The sequence below is a fragment of the Sphaerodactylus townsendi genome, linkage group LG04 (assembly GCF_021028975.2).
Source record: "Sphaerodactylus townsendi isolate TG3544 linkage group LG04, MPM_Stown_v2.3, whole genome shotgun sequence".
NCBI lineage: Eukaryota > Metazoa > Chordata > Lepidosauria > Squamata > Sphaerodactylidae > Sphaerodactylus > Sphaerodactylus townsendi.
The window spans coordinates 50,427,841-50,450,559 of NC_059428.1; the positions used below are offsets into that span (position 1 = coordinate 50,427,841).

General features: G+C 42.2%; 1 protein-coding gene across 3 annotated transcripts in view; it reads left to right on the top strand.

The window, feature by feature from the left end:
- PTGFRN (prostaglandin F2 receptor inhibitor) overlaps positions 1–22,719 on the top strand; it is a 131,736-nt gene that overhangs the window by 105,295 nt on the left and 3,722 nt on the right. For all 3 annotated transcript variants that reach the window (XM_048493955.1, XM_048493953.1, XM_048493954.1), the window contains 2 exons: positions 11,890–11,997; positions 20,908–21,213. In XM_048493955.1, the coding sequence (XP_048349912.1) occupies positions 11,890–11,997; positions 20,908–21,213 (414 nt within the window). The remainder of the gene's footprint in view (positions 1–11,889; positions 11,998–20,907; positions 21,214–22,719) is intronic.

Below are 22,719 nucleotides of genomic sequence, written 5' to 3' on the forward strand. Positions count from 1 at the left end.
GTATAGTTTTGGGACAGTATAAAGAGTGAAGGTATTTTTTATGTTGTACCATTCGCTTACTTCTACAATACATATATAAATCTTCTAAAGAGAATGGTGTGGCCTTAAAAAGGAACAATCCACTTATTGACAGCAAGTTCTGTCTCTTTGGATTCTGTAGTTTGGCATTGTCAAGAGAGTGGCCATGTTGAAAAATCTTCCAGTTTTAGCTAGTAGTGGCCTCTGCCTGGTGCAGAGTGTATATTTCACTTGCTGCTTATCTTCAAGGCAGAGTTCCCAGGCTAGTGCTGCATCAAATTAGATTATTTGATGCAGCTGAAAACTTACAGCTGGGAGGGGCAATCGGCTCATTCCAGTTTGGAGGGACAACTCACTCCTCACCTAGAAAGTTTGGCAAGGGCCATCCCAGGATTTGGTTGAAAGGGGTCACCAGACTATGGTCTGCATTTTCCATAAGAGCATGCACTGCAACAGATAGCTATCCCTTTACCCTTTCCTTATTCCCTTCCCCCACTTGCAGCCAGAGAGAACTTAGCTTATGCTTTGAAACCTCAGGCCTCAAGAATTTAGAGAGTTTGCATTGTTATTTTCTGTGTAACCTGTCAATGTTGAACTGTATTCTGTTTGACTTCAAACATCTTTCTGATTATCCTCAACAAAGCTTCATTTGCTTTTTTAAGATGGTGTGAGTTTACTGACCAAACCCAGAAGCCATTAGTTACAGGCTACTGTAGGCTTCAGTGTGTACTGTACTGATATTCTGTTCAACTTGTGATCAAGGTCTCTGTGAATGGTTAGGGATTATTAGTTTTCCCCCCCTCCTCTGATTGTTCCAGTTATTGAGCAGGGCTACAGATAAAACTAAATGTTAATCTTACTGTGTTACATGGCAACTCTGACCTCTTGGCAATACTGCTTGTTATGATTGTCTGTGTTTTCTATGAGATCCTCACAGTTCCCCAAACACATGTAGCAGCCATGCTATGGATCTGAGGACTGGAAACACCAGGTTGGCTCAAGTGTATGCAGTGGCGTAGTGGTTAAGAGCAGGTGTACTCTAATCTGGAGGAAACGGGTTTGATTCCCTGCTCTGCTGCCTGAATTGTGGAGGCTTATCTGTGGAATTCAGATTAGCCTGTGCACTCCAACACATGTCAGCTGGGTGACCTTGGGCTAGTCACAGTTCTTCGGAGCTCTCTCAGTCCTACCTACCTCACAGAGTGTTTGTTGTAAGGGGGAAAGGGAAAGGAGTTTGCAAGCCCCCTTGAGTCTCCTTACAGGAGAGAAAGGATGGATTTAAATCCCACTCTTCTTCTTCTTCTCTTAGGGGCTATAGATATATGTGAGTAGAATGAGAACAGCTATGAGAGCCAGCCTTCGTACAGAGACAATGGAAGTGGGGGTGGCTGCATAATCTAGTTTAATTGCCTTGAAGCCCTATTAAGAGGTGCCATTAACATCGTACAGTTGGAATGTGAGATGAGTCTGTAAAACAGCTGAGAGATCAAGAGGGTAACATTCTTCTTGTCTGCTTTTCTTTATATTGGGGAGGTACTTTCAGTAACTGAGTAGTATGAGCTGCTTAAGGGTTCTAGGCAATGTTCAAATGCAAAATCCAAACTGATATTTCCTTTAGGAAAAATAGGTAGATGTGAACTGTTGGTAATCTTTATTACCTTTTTAGCTATAAAAGAAATGACAAATTCCACATGAGTGCTGATCACATAAGTCCTATCCTGAAATATCACACTAGACTTGGGCATCCAAACTGGATATCAAAATTTTGCTTTTCTACATGGCAGCTACTGTTATAGTGACTTTGTGTAACTCCACAGCATCCCTGTTCCAGTTTGAGCTCGAGGACTTTCAAGTGATCAACTCAATGTGCTTTCTATATTCTGCTGAGGCATACATTCTCCTATCCCTTGTCATGCTGGGAACTGTACTTTCCACACTCTGAATACTCAGCTGCCCATAGCACTGAAAGCTAATGCAAGGCCATTTAAAACAACTTTTTCATTTATTTATTTATTTATTTATATGCATTTCTATCCCACTGTATACCTGAAGGTTTCATGGCAGGTTCCAACATGTAAGACATAAACATGTATACAACAAAATAATAACTTGTACACAATGAAGCCTATTAAAATTCTGAAAAACCTTTAAAAATTCTTAAAGACCTATTAAAATTCCTAAAAACCTATTAAAAATCTTAAAATTTCCAGAGAGGGAAACCATCTCTTCCACCAAAGGCCAAGGTAAGTAGGTGCGTCTTTTTCAATTTTTGAAATGCATATAGAAAAGATGCTAGTCGCACCTCAGGAGGGAAATATTCCAAAATCTCAGGGCCAGCGCTGAAAAAACCCTATCTCGGGTCTCCACTTTTTTTACCACTGAAGGTGGTGGTACCACCAGAAGAGCGTCATCTGCTGATGTTAGGGCATGGGCAGGTCAATATGGGAGAAGGTATTCCTTTAGATATTTGGGCCCTGAGCCATTTAGAGCTTTATAAATCAGGTAACACCTTGAATTGGGCTCAGTAGCAAATTGGCAGCCAGTGCAGTTCTTTTAGACCAGTGTGATGTGCATTGGCCAGAAGTACCTGTTAGCAGTCTTGCAGCCGCATTCTGCACTTGCTGCAGCTTCCAAGTCATCTTCAAGGGCAGCCGCACATAAAGCACATTATAGCAGTCCAATCTGAAGTTTAGCAGAGCATGGATTACTGTAACTAGATCATCTCTGTCCAGAAGGGTAGCTGGCAAACCAACTGGAGCTGGGAATAGGTACTCCTGACCACTGCTTCCACCTTAGCTTTAAGTGTCCTAGCAGAATCCAGAGCACCTGCCCCTTCCAGGGCAATACAAACCCATCAAGAACAGGATGTCTCCCCACTTCCTGGACCCAAGATCCACTGACACATAGCACCTCTGTCTTGTCTGGATTCAGCCTCAATTTATTGGCCCTCATCCAACTCCTTACCACTTCCAAGCACCTGTCAAGAACATTGATTGCCTCTCCTGATTCAGATGCTATGGAGAGATAGAACTGAGTGCAATCGGCATACTGATGGCACCGTACTCCAGATCTCCTGATAACCTCCCCCAGCAGTTTCACGTAGATATTAAAAAACATGGGAGACAAAATCAACCCCTGAGGGACCCCACAAGTGAGTATCCATGGTGTCAAGCAAGAGTCTCCCATGATCACTTTCTGGTACTGGCTTTGGAGGCAGTGCCCCTAGATCTGTAGCTTTTTCAGGAGAATACTGTAGTCAATAGGATACCACGGTCACCATGAGATCAAGGAGGGCCAGCAGAGTCGCATTGCCTCTGTCTCATCATTTAGGGCAACCAAAGTGGTTTCAGTTCCATGACGGGGCCTGAACTCTGAAATGGGTTGTGAATGTCTGTGTTTGTTTGTGATGGACACTCTTGGGTGCATACATAGGATTCACAACCTGCCCTCATATGTAGCCTAACTACATATAGCTAGATTTGAGATACAGCTACATATAGCTAGATTGAGCAGCACTTTAAAGATCAACAAGGTTTTGGGCTATAAACTGTCAAGAATCAAACTTCCCTTCATCAGATATCACTCTCCAAAGCTTCTTCCTGAAAATCTTGTTGGTCTTTAAGGTACTACAGGACCTGAATCTAGGTGTTCTACTGCAGATGATCGTGGCAGCCTTCTGAAACTAATTTTGACATTGATTTGTATATTCTGCTTTATGAAGTTTACAGTGTTCATGAAATATGGGTGTTATGTAGATTCATATTCCTTTCCCCCATGTCGTAACCTGCTAATTTTTGGGCAGAATCTTCCTACAAAACTATTGCTCAGCATTTTGTTCCACAGAACTGACAAGAGAAAAATGTGTTTTTGTGAGTGATGCCCTTAAATAATCACCACAAGAGAGGTAAAAAGTAAATTGGGCTGGAAAGATAGATCTTCATTGTCTGTTGGGGGGGGGGGGGCATATTGCTTCCTCAGAAAAGAAGAGGCAGGCAACCTGGAAATAAATACTTCAGGAGTTTCCTTGATGTAATCTTCAGATCTGGGTTGATGACCTCACATCAGAGGAATGTTTTTGTAATCAATTTGAAAGCAGCCAAATGCAGCAAAGTCTGATGTGATATGGGCTGAGAGTCTGGTATTAAAATATGAATGAAACAAAATATTCTTAGTGATGAAGGAACGTACATCACCATCTCTGCCTACTCCTCCCCTCCAGCCTTTGATAAAGAGATTTGCTCAAGACAGCATAAAAGAGTTTGATTTTAAAAAATCATTCTAACCTTGATTTTTTTTTTTGGCTCTTATTGAATTGAAATGTGTTTTTTCATCTGGCTCTTGTCAGTTGGTGGCTGGAAATGTGAGACACAGCTAAAACCGAGGATTTCTTTTTGCAATATCTGGTTGCTGTGATAAAGAAAATCACATGCAAAAAATGATAATAAGTGGTTGTGGTGGCTGTCTGGAATTGTGTGTGGTGATGAGATGGTTTGGTTAAATGAAAAGATGATAAGTAGCTTCTTTGTAGTAGTGCCAAAGCTGATTCTGGGGTAGATATGAGTAATACTTTGGATTAGAAAAGGCTTGAACACTACGTCAGTTTTTCCTCAAGTAGTTCATGTGATGGGCAAGAGGGTTATACTCAGTTCAGTGTAGAACAAAAATGGCTAGATTATGTTCTTTTCTGTAAATGACTGTAGGATTGGACTGTGTCTTCTCCACATTTTAAGAAAATAGCCTTACCCAAGACTCCAGGTGTTTAAACTTTATTATTTTACATATGATTAAATAGCATGCGTCTTTTCTGGAATTTTCTCTCATACCCACCCTAAGACAAAATATGATATCAAGTAAGAAGAAGAAGAGTTTGGATTTCTATCCCCCCTTTCTCTCCTGTAGGAGACTCAAAGGGACTTACAATCTCTTTGCCCTTCCCCGCTCACAACAAACACCCTGTGAGGTAGGTGGGGCTGAGAGAGCTCCGAGAAGCTGTGACTAGCCCAAGGTCACCCAGCTGGCATGTGTGGGAGTGTACAGGCTAACCTGAATTCGCCAGATAAGCCTCCACAGCTCAGGCGGCAGAGCGGAGAATCAAACCCGATTCCTCCAGATTACAATGCACCTGCTCTTAACCTACACCACTGTGAGAAGACAAAATTACCTCCTGTCTATGCAGGTACATTGGAGCTGCCAGTAACAGTTGCCGTTGAGAGGGAAACCATATGCAGAGCATGCTGCAAATCCTCTTTTGCAAAGATGTGATAGATCATATGCGTGAGGCAGACACTGTTGCCCTTGTTCATCAAAAGTCATCAAAATGGGAACCTTGCCATGCTTTTTCCTACTTTGACTTAGCCTTAATTAATTCATTTTGTGAATATAAATATCTCTTGTTAACATGGTGCTGTATTCCTATGACAATATCTGTACAAAGTCGTGGGGAGGAACTTCCGTTCATTGTCCTGCTGAATAAAGAAGACAAGAGATTGTGTAGCTGCCTTTGCTTTTTTGAAGCTCTTATGAAGGCCAGAGGTCAGAAGCTACAGATTTTTTTTTCAGGACCAAGGTTGATCTGTAAATATTGTATGATTTTCAGGTTTTGGTATACTTTCCCACTATCTCCTATGTGTGAATTTGCAAACATGAAGGCCATTATACTCAGCGGTGTCATGAGCCAGCACCTGGGTACTTACCAGGATACAGAGGACTCTGAGGCAGAACCTGACGACACGGTGCAGCCAGAGTTGGCTGCTCATAAGGAAGACTAGGCAGCAGAGCCAACTCCCAGCCCTTCCCTGCATAATGATGTGCAGGTGAGGACCCTGCAGATCCTTCTAGGGAACGCAGTAACAAGTCAGGAGGCAGAAGCAGAAGCAGCTGCTGCAGAAGCAAAGGAGGAGTGTTTGTATTGCAGCAAGATATGGAAAGATAGAATTATCTGCATCTGATAAGGATTAACTCCTTGCAGAATCCCTTCCCTGCCTGATGACGTGTAGGTGAGGAGCCTGCAGATCCTTTTAGGGAACCCAGTAATGAGTCAGCTGTGCACGGTAGGCAGAAGCAGAGGCAGCTGCTGCAGAAGCAAAGGAGGAATCTTCATATTGCAGTAAAATATGGGAAGATAAAAGTGTCTGCATCTGATGAGGATTAATTCCTTGCAGAATCCCAGCGCCTTGAACGAGGCTATCTCTACAAGCCTGCTGTGAGCTTGCTTCTGCCTGGGTGCCTCCGTGTGCCTGGTCTACTGCTGATTCTCAGCTTGTTTACCTGATCTCCTGTGCTGTGACCTGTTGAACTGACCCGTGACTACTCCTGCCACCTACCTTGACCTATTGGACTGTCTTCTGACTATGCTCTTGTCTGCCACCTGTTCTGTCCTGCGAGACTGGACCTGACCACACTCTGCCCATTTGCAGCACTAGCAGATTCCCAAATTCTGAATAAGAATAATCTACCCTCCTTGCTATTAACTATTGGCAGTAATCTCTACAGAAATACTGTCAGTGGAGACATAAGTTTTAGTTCTCCTCTTCTCCATTTATAGGTTAACACATTAGATAATGCAGTAATTCCTTCTTAACTTGATGCAGGATTAATGCTGCTGTTTTGTCTGAACTGGGAAGCAAATAGAACAGATTTTTAGTCTGACATTCTTCCAGTGTAGAATTTAGTGTTCAGATGCAACTAAATTTCTGCATTGATGGAACACACACACACACACACACACACACACACACACACACACACACACACACACACACACACACACATTCTTTGTTGTCCGTTCTTCTTTTATTCCCCCTTCCACAAGTTACTTGGTTATATTAGTTTGGCAGTATACAAAATGATTTAATTTAAAAATTAAGAATGCATAACTGGAATTAATGTAATTTGGGAAGGATTCAGTAAGGCAGTCAGTGTTTCCACTTAAAAGCAGATTTTAGTTACAGCGTTATATCAAATGCCTTTCCTTTTGGTGAAGGGGAAAACTGCAAATCAGATTTTCCCTTGCTTTTGTATGTTTGTGAGCATGTATGTATATGTATGTATGTATGTATGTATGTAGATGAATCGGCATATATGTACTTGTACAAAGTCAGGTACCTATGCTGATTCAACCAACAAAGTCAGGTACCTATTCTGATTCAAGCCAGAGACACTCTCTGTGTGTGTGTGTGTGAATTTACAGAAGCTTGAATGTGTCTTGAGAGAACAGTGACTTGATCTGAGTAGAAGTGAAAAAGTGCTTACTGAAGCACTAGAGCAACATAACAAAGAGTTCAGAGATGTTCCCAAATGTTAAGGGCCAAACTACACATTACATGAACAGCATGTCTCTGTCTCTGTCTCTCTCTTCTTTAACCAAAAGCAACCTCTAAAGCTGTGAATTTTAACTAGACTCTGTGTGCATGTGCTTTACCCTTAACCTTCTGCCCTTTTCCCACTTAAAATCACTTTCTCTTTCCCAGCTGTGCTTTACCCTGTGGGGGAAAATATTCTTTTATCTACTGTGCTTATGGATTTCAGTAAATTACATAGGGGTTTCTTAAAGAGTGGGTCAGGTCTATTACTGTGAATAGGCAGTTTCCACTTAAGTTTGGGAAATTAGCTAAAGACAGGGGGGCGAGAGGGGATAACCAGGGTCATATAACCAATATATACCTGGATAGTCCTGAATGGAAGCTCTCAGATAAGTGGACAGTTGTTGGAAGCGGAATCGAGTTGTATTGAAAAATAATAAAATATACAATAAAGTGATAAAAATGAAAATAAGGAGAAAATAATGTTTTAAATCTAGTGAAATACAGCATGCGATAGCTAGCTAGAGAAAAGAGGGAGGTGGGATAGAGTGTACGGATAGGTGATAATTTCCAGTCTTGAAGGGGGAAATCGAGGGGAGCAGCACTGAAGTGGGAAAACGACCAGCATTTCAGAGAAACAAAAACTAACCTTTGCAAGTGGGGGTGAGTGGGCAGATCTAGGACACATACGCACACAGAGAGATTTGTTCTTATACCCTTAGACCAGTGTTTCCCAACCTTTTCGAGGTCAGGATACCCTTGACTTCACTCTTCATATCTCACAGTACCCCTGCCGCCACCCTCCACCTTCCCCTCCCATTGCCCCTGCTTGCCACAAGCCCCACCTTCCCCTCCCCGGGTGAAGGGAAGCACTGGGGGTGGTGGTGGCTGCTGACCTTGTGGCAGGCCCTGCCCCATGGGCCAGCTCCATGTCCTTGCTGGCGCCGGTGGGAGACACCACAAAAATGAGGGGGGGGCGGTAGTGTTGCTGCGGTACCCCTGGGACATGCTCACGGCACCCGGCTGCCTTAGACAATCACTGTGATAACATATGTCATGGCAGCGGGAAGATCTCAGAGAGATCCATTGCTTTTCCTGATCTACATACCAAAAAGGAAGGCAGTCTTTGAGGGATTCAGATTTGATGAGAGAACATTCTGCTCGAGAGCTGGTAAAATCACCTTTGAGGTGACACAGATGAGCCTTTAGCTGGCTCCTTTGTTTAGCCAAGCACATCTTTAGCCATGGAAAAAGGTCAGCTGCCATCTCGCCTCCTGCCAAAGGCTGTAAACCACAAGATGAATTCCAGAACTATCCAGAGGGCATCTAATTGAAGGGGGCGGTACCCTGCTCAGATACTTGGGCAGCCCAATCCAGATGGCAATCCATGGCAGCCAGGGATGGCATGGTAAAGGTCGTGCTGTGCCACCTCCAAAGAGCCTTTGGGCAGCACAGATAGGAGGGAATTTGAAAAATCCTCCTGCCACACAAAAAGCGTCATAGGCTAATCAGGCTTACACCACGCTTTCCAGTGGATAAGTCTGCTGCCGTGGAGAGTGGTGTTCCCAGGCTGGAGCCCGGTGGAAGCCAACTAAAGTTGACCTGACTCTCAGGAATTCTCCCCCCTGCTCCCGCTCTGCTGGTGTGCACTTGGATGCCAGCATAGTTCCTTGCACCAGGCACTTTTGAGTTTGGGCACCTAATTTCAGCTGGGGTAGGTTATTCCAGTGGGGTGGGGAAACATCGACACAGGCCTCTACCACTTCCTGAAGCCTTTTCACCGACACACACACTCACCTGGATTGGGCCCTTAAAGACCCTTTTATGGAACAGGGGTGAATGTGCTAAAAGGTCAGGAAAATCTGGTCCCTCAACCCCAAATATTCTGATACAAATTCACTTGATATATAATGAGTGGACCATGGTGCCATGAGCATATGTCTGACACGTGTCTAGGTACATGTTCACAATGCCATGTTTGGTGGTATAATTCTATGCATTTTGCCTCAATCAACTCTTTGTTGTTGAAGCCAGACGGCTGTGCCCATAATAAAAGTCACACAACTTGCTGTGCCGCAAACCATATTAAAGTGGTTCACAACATTTTCTGCCTTACATTCCACCAATTATTCTCTCAAGGAACGCGTGTGCCACTTGAACGTAAACAAAATGTTCACTTTTTCAAGGAAGACATACATTTACAGGCATTCTGTTGTTACTATTATCATTCTAAAACATCAGAAATGGATAATCTATGGCAGGCAAGATTGGCAGGAAGTGGCACATCGCACTTGTAGGTGGACATTGAAATCAAAAGAGCAAATTCTTAGTAATTGTTGTGAAAACCCTGCATCCCACCTGTGTCTCATTGGTGGTACCTGTACCACTAGTTGGGAACCATTGCCCTGTTGGATCACTGTTGCCCTCCATTTTCAATCTTCAGATGGAAGAATAGTGAAAAATGAACCAGGAGCATGTGAATAATCATGGCATATTTAGTATGATGTTTTAATGCATCTGTAATTTCCATGGTTTCATACTAGAAAATGAGGTACTAGTGACAGGACTTGACATAGCTGTTTATGTAATCTCCTCTAGTATAAATCAATATTGATTTACTATGTGTTTAGAAAAATGTAATGCAGTCTCTCCATAGCAGTTTATTAAGTAAAAATAATAAAAACAAAATGTTAAAAGATATTCATTAAAGTCCTGCATTAATAAGTAGTGTAAAATATTGTGAAATATGTTCAAATATTTCCGAGGCTTCAGTATTTTATGTTCCCCCCTTTTCCGGGCTTATCTAAAATCCTACGATGAGTACATATGACATTTCAAGTATCATGCAGGATTGATTTCATCATATGACATTGTTTTTGTAGTTTTCTACAGATTTTTTAAATGAGCCAGTTGCAAGTAATGACTTGTCAGTGACTTGGAGTTCAGCTGTACCATAATAATAACTGTGTAGCAGGCTTCCCATGCTTTTGATTCTTGGCTTGGAACTTTTCATTATAGATGACAGTTGTTTCTAATATACAAATCAATTTGCTTTTGTTATGACAGACACTTTGATCCATTGTATGCAAATATGGGTTGAGAAATACTCCCATTTTCCCACTGTTTTGCACAAAGCAGCCACTTTCTGAAACCAACAGCTTGCTGACAGATGAGCCATTAATTGTGATAGTGTTCAAGCAACTACAGAGGAATTCTAGTTTCATTATCAAATGTGCCAGTTGTTCAAATTCAACAACCAAAAAAAAATGAAGGAGGGAGGGAGAAAGGAGGAGGGAAGGAAGGAGGAGGGGAAGGAAGGGGAGGGAGGGAGGGAGGAGGAGGGAAAGGAAGGAAGGAAGGTTGGTTCTTTGGATTAGGAGATAAATCTCCCAGGAAGTCTCTTACAAGGTAACAAAAATTGTTTAACTGCTAGGACAAGACATGTGCCCTCTTGTCAAAACTTATTTTTGCTTCACTGTGATGAGTCTTGTATGAGGAACTATCTTTATTCAGGGAGACAATATATCTACGATGGAACAGCACATGTCCAGTGCCCTCTTAATATTAAAAATTGCTGCAGAATTGTATGTTCTGTGTAATCAACAACCGGTTGCACAAAAGCAAATCAAACTGACTTATATCATTTTCATTGTCATATTTGTACCCTTTACAGGGTTTCAGCTATCACTGCAAGTTGCTAGGCACATTACATTTTTCCCATAATTCATGTCTTTACAAGGCTGCCTAAGAAACCCCAATGATACTGTGGCTATCTGCCTGTACTTGTTTGAAACTTCAGAAATTCTTTTTTTTTTGATAATTTTTTATTGTATAGAGTATTCATACATTTGTTACATTTAATATTTTTCTTTCATCTATACATTTTTTCCATTTTCACCCCCCTCCCCCCCTTCGCTTTATTAATTTTTTCATGCAAGCAGCAGGAGGTTCATTCTTCGTATTCTCTTATTCCATGGCTCTTCGTTAAATCCAGCTTCTTCAATCCATTCTTTATACACTGTCCATATCTTCTTAATATCTTCTATTTTTTCTTTCCATAAAATATTTTTTTGCCAAAGTCTTTCGCTAAATATTCTCTCACCTGTATTTGTTCCCTATATACATATTCCAAGTAAATCCATCTTGAAAACTGGTCCATTTTTTTAATCTTTCCAGCCCAACGTCAACACTGCATGTGCTGCTCTAATCATTATTTTATACATTGGTTCCAACCTTCTATTCACTCTAATGTCGTCTATTATCCCCACAATTAATAGTTCTTTATTTACATCAATTTTTACTTTTACCAGTAGTTCTATATATTTTAAAATGTTCTCCCAAAACTTTTTCACTAACTTCAGAAATTCTTGGAGCAGTCTGTTATTTATTACTCACATAAAATATTCTTTGTTTCATAAACATTAGGAATTAATTCTAAAAGTCTTTAATCTGATGCAAATTGTGATTACAAGCTCGATTCCATGACTTCATATAATAGATCAATAGTATGTAGGCAGCATAAAAAAAGCTCTACTGTAAAAATGATATTTAACAGCTTTTCCTCCCTCAGGTCCTGTTTTTAATGCCTCCGTCCATTCAGATAATCCAACAGTTTATCGGGATGAGCTGGTGAATTTACTTTGCATCATAACCATTGAAGGAACAGCACTCAATCCAGGTATGATATGAATATCTTTCAAAGAATGGTTGAATTTTTCCCTCTCTTTCTGCGTATCAGTTGTTCTATGGAACAACTAAAGATGCATTACTCTTTTAAATAGCAATTTGAATTACGTGATTTCACAATTCAGTAGAGGTTTTGGAGCCTGACTCCTTTAATCAACAAGTCCTGTAACTTGATAGGTTTCTCCTTGAAATCTGAGTGATTTATTATGCAGGTCTGAACATTTAACAGATGTTCATGCACATTCCAGAAGTGGTTGGCAGTGGAGCAATTTCTCAGTCATGCCTGGGAGCGTCTGGTTGTGTTTTCTAGGAAAGCATGGGGGATTGGTGAAGCACCAGAATACCCAGTTTCTAGGAACACCTGTCCCAGTCCTACATTGATTGTCCCTCTTTATACATGTTGTCTTTACAAATTGAACTAGAGTTTGTCTATTAGTCTCGAGAATGAAAGCTGTAGATGCATGTTTTACAATGGAGAATTGGAAAAAGCTCCCAGCAGAGCCTGATCTTTTGAACAGGAAAATCTGTAGTGACTGCACATCTAATTCTGTATGTTGTCCATTTATTGGTAAAGCCATCAGGCAATACGGTACATCTAAAACTGCCCATATAATAAAGAATCAGCCTTCCATGTGCTGATATAACTATTTACATTTCACCTTTTGAAATTTGCTCCTATTCCCTGTGCAGAGTGTCACTTTAATCATTGTACCTTCTGTGAACACACACATTTTAGAGGATGTTTATTTGAGCTCACAAATCTGAGCTTAGCTATTTTCTGTTAAGCTCTGCAGCAAACCTATTCAGATGTAATTCTGATGGGTGTTCATATTTTTATGCAGCATGTTGAAGACACATCTAGGGCAAACCACTGATTCCGTCTTAATCCTTAGAATTTGTGTGGATGTCTTCAAAGTGCTTACAGCAAATATTTTGAAAACCTTGCTATGCTGAATCAAGCCAAATGCCCCTTTTGTCTGTTAGTCTTTTTTTAGGGTTGATTTTGCTCACAAGTGTTGGCCCTAGGTCAATATGCAGGCACAATACTGTGACTGTCAACTTTCACTGAAGGGTAGTATTGAAAGGATTCCCCTAATGTGTGAGCCCAGTGAGTAAAGCACTATGCAAAGGTGTAGCAAGCTTATAATTTCTGCATCTCAGTTGTTCAGGGTGTGACTGCTAAACCTCGCTCTCCTAGGATGGACAGTTGCCATTGTGACAAGGTATGAAAATATAATGCAGCTGTTGCTGGCATCATCTTTATGTTCCCAAGAGGAAGCCAGGAGAAGCAGTTGCCATAGCAGTTAAAGTGAGGTAGTCCATGGGCTAGTCTCCCTCACCTCCTATCCAGCTATATCTGTTATGCTGATATGCTGGCCATGTGCCTGGCAGCTGTAGTGAAATGATTGAAGCAGAGTTGGCTGAAGCTGAATCTAACGAAAACAGAGGTTCTGTGACTGGGTTGGGGAGGTACAAAATACAGGCCTCAACTCCCGGCTCTTGACTGAGTTCTGTTGGTACCTGCTCCCCCACCAGGAGCCTGGGCATGGTCATGGATGTCTCCCTTATGGAGGCTCACGGATATTTCACCTTTTCCAGATTAGGTAGCTGGCCTCCTATCTGTCCTGCCCTGATCTAGCCACAGTGACTCATGCAGTGATCACCACCAGATAAGACTACTGTAATTCACTCTGCGCAGGGCTACCCTTGAGTTTGCTCCAGAAGCTATAACTTGTCCAGAGTGTGGCAGTGCAGGTCCTTACAGGGACCCTGAGGAGAGTGCATGTTCAACCTGTGCTCTTCTAGCTGTACTGGCTCCAGAATGAACACTAAATCAGATGGAGTGCCTATGCAAAAGGAAAAAAGGGGAGGGTTGTTCTTCTTCATCAATGACATCCCATCACCATTAGGAATAATACTTTCTCAGCAGTAGTGTGTGGACTAAATGCAACTGAAGAGACAAGGGGGAAAATGACGGGGGAATGGAGGTGTGCAGAATGATTGTACAGAGAAGTGTTTCCAAGGTGAAGGTTTGGCCATGGGAAAATCTGTGGTAAGCTGCTCCCCCACCCCCACCCCAAGCAGGCCATCCTGTCTGGTGGAGCTGGGGCACCTGGGTGCCTGCTGCTCCATTGGCCAGGCAAGGCACTCTTTATTTGTTGCAAACACAACTAGCAAGTACACTGAGATTTTATTTATTTCGTTTTCTCTTAGTGAGAATTCTGAAATTCTTAGCTGTGTAAATAGCTAAAGGCCGGACAGGTTAGGCCTGCATGTCAAATTGAAAAGTGCATAAATATGTACTTTACATGTTGATAGTTTCAAATGTTCCCACGGGGAGGAAGTCTAGCATCTTAGTTTGTTCCATATATAAAAATCTAAGGCTTAATTTACCACAGTTCCACATGGCAACTTTCCCTCCCTTAAACATTAGCAAGAGTTATTCCAAAGCGTGACGGATACTATAGCATTTCTTAGATTAGCAACTGCCTCCAGCCTTTTCTCTTTAAAGTCCATTAGTATTAGAATTATGCCAAACCCAACCGATGCTTCCATTTAGCTGAATCTTGCCTCTGACTGATGTTTTCATTGCTGTTTTTGCAGAGAGCATCTAGCACTAGCCATTTCTGCAGTGTTTTCCAAAGATTATCAGGATTCTCTAAAATGGTGGGAATGTGTGCAGAAATGTTGTCTAAAGGTGTTCTGAATTCAGAAGAAGCAAGGGGTAAAAATGATAGAAAAAGGTGGCAAGAGAACTAGGCTGGACACATCTTAAACTTTAGTCATTGCTGCAAACAAAAAAAACTGAAAAAACCCACATAGTATGAGGAACTGCTAGGTAAGGATTGGACTCTTGCTCACGTGTCATTTGCCAGCAAAGCTGAGATGTCATATATGCGCTATTGCCTCAAGCTGTCTTCTTGGTCCTTTGTATGTACCTGTCAGGGGAATAGTATTTATGTGATTGAAATGTGTTCCTAACTCAATGTAACTGCTTAAAACAACAAACCAATGCTGCTAAAAGATATATGCAACCACTGCCATCTGGGGCATACTTTCCTTGATCTTTACTTTATGGCTTCACCTACTTTGTAGATAACTAGGCTTCCCTGACACCCTGGTCCCATGAGAAAAAGAGTTACATCTGTTATCTCGTGGGGCAGGAAGCTAGGTGGCTCTCTTCCACTATCTGTTGCTGACCTTGGGGCGCCTCAGCTCCAGGAACTGTTTTTCACACAGCTCCAGGAACTGTTTTTCACACAGCAGGAAGGGGGACTTGCAACAGGGATAAAGGGGATGGCAAGGTTTGTCAGAACTGGCTTTGCCAAGCTTTGGCGCTTCGATGGCTCATCAATAAACGCTACTGATCAATACCACAGAGTCCTTTTATTGGCTTAAGGTTCCAAGACCTAACAGTACCCCAAGGCTTTGAAAGGCTGAGCTAGAAGCTCTGCTGGTCGTTATTTCCATGCAGCATTGTGGAACTGCTAACTTAGGCCTTTTCTGCATGCGCAGCTTACCACAGATTTTCCCAATGTTCAAACCTTATGTCTTGGAAACATTCTCAGGTTATGCTGAGAATGTGTAATTGGCCAAAGGTTACCCAGTGAGTTTCCATGGCAGAATGGGGAATTGAACCTGGATCTCTCTGATCTTAGTCTAGAACCCTAACCACTAGACAATACTGGCTTTAGGGGCTGATGTTGAATAGTAGGAAGCAGTTGGGCCTGGGTGTGTCTGCTTGCCTGTTCTCAACAGGTTATCTTCCCCGCCCCACCTTAACAATTAGAGGAACAGTGAAATACGAATGATTGACTGCTGCTTCTTGTCCGTGCTGAAATCATCACTGATCTTTGATAATCTAATTTATGTAGTGGCATCACAAAATGTAGAGAGGCAGAGCCATGTGAAAGCCCCCATGAAATATAAGAATGAAACCAATTATACTCCAGCATGATCCCTTCAGGAAATTTTAAAAACAAAGGGCTCTCAATGGCCTTTCTACCTTCTGCCTCATATAGATTCTTTGTGGATATATTGTCTTGCTTATTGCACTCTCTATATACTCACTTAAATTTATTGGTTAATATTATCCCACAATGCAAAATTTATTTAGAATTGTAGAACGACAGCAAGAGCCCGTAAGTTTGGATATTACCTTCATGAGTGGAGGAGAGGAAGCTTTGAATACAAATGGCTAGAAAGCAGCTGTAAACCCTGCTTAAAAATCTGGATTCTTAGCTGTTGGGGGGGGGGGAGATCTTAATTGTTGTCGAGAGGTAATGCACTAAGAGATGCTCATCTTCTCTGAGTTAATTCTCCTGCAATCTTCTGGTATAATTGGATTGAGTTAGTCAGAAATACAAAGCTTGAAATGAAGTGGATAGATATGTAGGTAATGAATGGCTTTAGGGGTTGGGAGTAAGGTATCTGGGACACTTCCATCCCCCTGGCCATAGATTCTGTTAACCCATTTACATCTAGATGGATAGTACCCATCTGCTGGATATCTCAGATATCAGACTGTAACACTGGCTGGTTGTCCATGTGACTTAAAAATCCTATTGCATATGTAGTGTGATTGGCTTTCCATCTATACCAGATGTAAGGACAGCAGGATGAATTAGGCTACCCTATGAAGTCTTTTTATTTAAAAAATTGGGATGTTTAAAAACAGCTCAGAATGATAAATGAAGCACCTGTAACTTTACAAACAGATTGTCCTGGCACCTGTTGCTAAGCAACATAACAGTTTTGCAAGCATTCCCGGCTTAGTTTCTGTCAGTAAAAGGCAGGGTGCAGGGCCCTTTTTAGGGCTGTTGTGGTCTTTGAGACGGGACTTCCTTGGGCCAGGCCCACCCGCAACCAATGGTCAACTTGCTACCACCCAACTTGCATGACTCATGCAGGCTCAACTGCTTCCTGCTGTTCAACAGCAGCCACTCACTGCAAAACAATGTAGCATAGTGGTTTGATCCGGGAGAACAGGTTTGAAACCTCACTCTGCTGTGAGGGCTCACTCAGTGACTTTGAGCAAGTCACATTCAGCCTAACCTACTTCACAGGTTGTTGTGAGAATTAAATGATGTAAGCTGCTTTGAGTTCTCATTGCGGAAAAAGGCAGGATGTGATGAAGTAAATCAGGAATAAATACAGCTGAAGGATACAGATAAATGGTGGTTATTTGGTGGGTGTGGAGGAGGAAAGGAAGCAAAGAGAGATGAGGATATGAGGCTTACCAGGAATAGGGAAAGAGAAAATAGTGTGAGGAGGAATATAGAGGAATATGATGTACCTCCTGATATGAGCATGATCTTGCTGTGACATCTGTCACCACGTTGATCGTCAGGGTTCCTTCACCATTCCATGTGCATATCTCCTGAAGTTGCACGCTCGGTGGAAGAGGACAACCATCCCAGATAGAAGGAGTGTACCAATCTTCAGACAAGGATATATGATAGCTGCATTCTCCTGCTAGAATCTCCAAACAAGCTCAAGGTCCTGCATTTCAACCCCAGTTCCCTCCAATGCAACTTTGCCCAGCTCAGAAGGTGTCACACAGCAGAACCTTAGTTTTCCTGGGGAGAGGCTGCCAGGGAAGGCAAAGCTGAGAACAGGGACAGATAAAATGTAGGTTGGCTCAATGGTGTAGCGCCAGTGCGGGGGCGTGGCCAAGACATGGTGTTCTGGGGGTATTCCTGGACATGGCAGGGGTTCGGGGCACACGCAGTTCCCCCTCACTCCGGCCCTGGGTTGGCTGGAGAATGGAAGGGACAAAATTAAGAAAAAAGGGAAAGACTCTGTGGGACATTCAGAAAAGGGAAAGAAGACATAGCGGCGGAAGGGGAAAATGAGACACACACACCCCCAAGTATTTGCAGGTCTCCACTTGTATTTCTTTATGTTACAAAAATTTTACTCCACCTTACTGCCCTCATCAGGGCCACCAAGGCAGCTACCAGATTTTTAAAAGCTCTTTAAATCCAAATTAAAATACGCATACACCACAATAAAATACAGTAAAAACTATTCCAAAAAGGCAGGAAGTAGGGATCACAAAGGGGAATGCCAAATGGAACAAAATCTTCACCAGCTGGCAGAAGAAGACTGCAGAAGGGTACAGATGAGGGGCAACTGTGGCAATCAGTACATTGCTTCATGATGAATTGCAGTATCTCATTATTTCAAAAGAACGTCTAAGTCAGAGGCTGTTTGTGCAGAAGACCATTAAAAGTATTGGTTTGTGTAGTAAATGGAGGCACCTTCGGAGAACAGCATAGGTCCCAAACCATCCTTATATTTTGACCATGTTGCCTTTCAAGAACATCTGTTCCCCAGCATGGGGAAATTTTTAGGGATTTATTTTAATTTATTTTTTAAATGTAGCTGTGCAGCCAGATAGGCCTGGTACCATGTTTCCCCGAAAATACGTCAGGGTCTTATATTAATTTTTGCTCCAAAAGATGCGTTGGGGCTTATTTTCAGGGGATGTCTTATTTTTTTTCATGATTTCGCCCCCCCCCCCCTCCCATGTAACCAGATCAGCTGCGCCGGGGAATCTGTAACTAGGGCTTATTTTTGGAGTAGGGCTTATATTTCAAGCATCCCCCCCCCCCCAAAAAAAAAAATCTGAAAAATCATGCTAGGACTTATTTTCGGGGTAGGTCTTATTTTCGGGGAAACAGCATAAATATAACTTACTACACACATGAACTTCTGGTACAGAGAACTGGTGATGGATGCTAAGCTAAGCAGTCTTATGGTAACATATTTGTTTTTGCTAGCATATGATTGCATGCCTCCTGTTCACTTGGACACAGATGTGCCCAAGAAAGTTCACACGTAAACACCTGTCACCAGTCTGGTTAATGTTTTGGAAATGTGATGCTTTGTTGAGATTTCTGATAAGACTGGTCTGAGGCAACTATAGAGCCCTTCTATCTAGTGTGAACACACCCATTTTGCTCACAGATAGTGAGGATAAGCTTTTGCTCTTAGTTGGACTCTGACAGATGCTGGAGGCGTTATGTCTTTTGGTCCTCCTAATATATAATAGCTCTCAACTGTGGGGGTGGGGCGCAAGGATATTCGCCGAAAGACAGTTGCAATGATTAAACTGCATCCACGACTACCAGTCTAATGAGGTTAAAAGTGCAGATCTGCTAATGGATTCAGCATAATCTTGCACATTGCCCAGAAGAATAGAGGATATACTGATGGACTGTGACTACCTGTCAGCCAGTGTTAGAGGTAGAAGGCGCAGCAAAGATATTTGAAATGATAGCCCCTTAGTGAAATTGGTGTAAGGCATTTGTTCCTAAAGATGTATAACTGCATTACATTTATAGATAAAATGTGGTCTAAATTAGGAGTAGGGTATACTGGGAAATGAACCTTACGATGTTGATTGTATTAGTGCCTGTAGCAAATTTATGTTTATGCTTGAACTGCTTCTGTGTTAAGGAAATGTCGTTATTAGTTTCTTGGTGTGCAAGTAACAGAAGTTTGTCATTTTGCAGGGAGTCATTCAAGGATGCACACACACACACTCACTCGCTTGCCCAGACCTCAGATGATTATTCATTCATGTAGAGTGCCTGTAGCTCCGATTATTATGACAAATTAAAAAGTAACTGCAACAAATGCTCTTTTAAGTTCCCTGGGTTTTGCAATGTAATCTTGACTAGCAGGCCTTTGGACCAGAATATTCCCCCTCCACACACTTAAAACTCTGCAGTTTTGCCAGGGGTAACTTCCATTTTTGAATAAAGTATAGCACACAGTACATGTAATATTGCCACATGCTTAAGCCCCCATTTATATTGTGTCCAAAGGAAGTGACTGTGATCTAAGCCTTCATTCAGTGAGGTCTGATCGACAGAGATGAGACCACTTGAATGAAAATCCTTTTCCACGTGAGGCCAAACAGTCAATTGCTAATCATATTGCAACTTCCTGTAACGCATTACGATACCTTATTAGGTATTGTTAACCATGACTTCAAAGTATATTTGAGGTGTTGAGAAAACATAGCTAGGGAGCAGAAAAGTGATACTGTGGGTTTGGGAAGCATAGCAATGTTAATGCAAAAATATGAATGTTTAAGTTGGTAGGATGCAGCAGTAACATATGACTTAATGCACAGGTGTCAAACTCGCGGCCCTCCAGTTGTTCATGAACTACAATTCCCATCAGCCCTTGCCAGTATAGCCAATGCTCATGTTGGGAGGGACTGATGGGAATTGTAGTTCATGAACATCTGGAGGGCTGCAAGTTTGACACCCCTGACTTAATGGAATGAACACTGAGTTTGCAAGGGGCAAGTTTAAGTACAAGATGCCAGAGCAATGCCACACACACGCACGCACGCACGCACGAACCAGAAAGTGCAAGAATACCAGAGAAATGTTGAGGGTTATGGGATCTGACAGGATGTTGTGGAAGTAGTAGATCTCTAGAGATGCAACATACACGTTTTCAAAATAAATGCCCAAAGTAGTTCAAGTCAGGTGATGAGGGTAGAAAAAAGAAGAAATAGGGATGATGACGAATGCTTATTGGGGGAAGTATGTATATGCTAATACTGGGGGTTAGAAAGGATCTTTGGGTTCCTTGTGCAATTCTCTTATTTCAGTGGCAGAATAACTAATTGTTGCAAATGGAACTCCTTAATATTTATCTTGCATGTGACAAGCTTAAAATTCTTGCTTAAAAGAGCCACAAATTAGAAACCATAGGTTGCTAGATGAGTTAAGACTGCAGTTCTGTAACTCCATCACTGTGTAAGGCAAGAGGAATCTCTGTACTTCTCTCATTGTGTACTTCTGTAAGAGGCCCTGTTCTTACTGATGTTGCTTTTGATATGCCATATCCTTATCATGCTCTGTGCTTTCAATTTCAGATGATATGTCCTTTGATGTCTCGTGGTTTGCTGTGCGCTCTTATGCAATGGATGGACCCCCTGTTTTCCTTGCTTCCTTGGATCGGAAAGGAATTGCAACCCAGGCCAGAAGAAACGGGAGTAGTGATGTCAGTTTGGCAAGAATTGCCCCCCTAGAGTTTCAGTTCAGGATTCATGGCTGTGAGGATCAAGACTTTGGAAACCATTACTGTGTGGTAATTCCATGGTTGCGGTCAGCTGCAGGTGTTTGGCAACAGGAGATGGAGGTCAGATCCAAGCCCATCTTTGTGACAGTGAAAATGGATGGTAAGGATTGCTCAGATGTTGGTTGTATTCTAACCAAGAGCAGAATTTGTCACTGAAAGATGATCAACACATCAGTCCCTTCAAGCACCTTATTTAAAAGTCAGTATATGGTTTATCTACTGATATCAGAGTACAAAATGTCGCACCATTAAAAAAAATAGGAACAGTTGTTGGAATATGGGTTGTTGCTGGAATTCTAAGAATCATGTCTTCCCCCATTTTACAAAACTATTTGTTGCAAAGCGATAAAAATACAAGAAAGGCCATTTCAGTTGCATAACCAGCCTGTAATCATACTGGGCATGGAAAGTCTGGGGCATTTTAATTCCTGTTTTTGAAACAGATTATCATGTGAGACAACTCTGTTCTTCGAACTGGCTCTTCATGGTGCTAGATCAACACTCTGTGGTGGTTATATTGCTTGCTTAGTTGCCTCCAAGTGACTTTTAAATGGAAATTAGATGACTGTCCAGTTGCTCAACTGAAACCTTCCTTCTTCAAACACTGTTTTAACATTCAGGATAAGAAGTAGGGGTTCTATGTAACCATAGATAAGAATTGCTGACTAATACTGTACTGAATATACTGGATTAATCCAGCATTCCTGGACTGAACATGAAACAGCTATTGAATCTCTTTGCCTTCTTTCTTTCAGGTAAGAGTAAAATAAGAAGCAAATAGAATAGATTTTAGCCCTTTTCAACATTGCGACTATGAATACCAGGAGCCCACTAACTTGAGTGTATGTTATCTGTGATTCTCCCAATTTGTGCAGTCACCAGTTTGTATGAATAGGGCAATGTGGAAATTTCCCCCTGTGTATACAGCTTTACTACCCATGAGGAATCTCTTCATGTGTTCCAAAGCTGTACATGGAAGGAAAATCTGTGCATTGCTGCATTTACACAAAATGGCAACTGCATGTATCAAGAGCATTGCAAGTAGAATTGCCAGTTCCAGATTGGGAAATACCCTGGAGATATTAAGGGTGGAGCCTCAGGAGGGTGGGGATTGGAGATGGGATGAACTTAAGTGGAGTATAATGACATAGAGTCCACCTTCCAAAATGACCATTTTCTCCAGGGGCGTTTTTCCACTCGAGAGTAGAATAGTGTCGACTCATGAGGCTGAAAGAGTCGACCTGTGTTAATCCCTTCGTTGCTTCCCACAGCAGCCAAGGTGGTCCTGCCGGAGCCGAGTTCAGAGGGCGGGATCACCTCGACTCATCATTCACTCGTCATATCTGATTGGCTGCTGCGTTCGTGGCGGGGAATCTTGCGTAACGTCGCGTCCCTTTAAAAAAAAAAAAATTACGTTGCCATTTCGGTTTGCTACGAAAATGCGTGCGTCCAATCTACCGCTTTCATCACTGGCGCATGATGCGTAGTGTTACACTGTTACCCGGGCGCGAAGTCTTCCGTTCTGGCGCATGCCAAAACACTAAGCCTCGTGATTGGCTTTCGACTTCGGGCGAATCGACCCGACGAACGTTTCCCACTCCGTCGG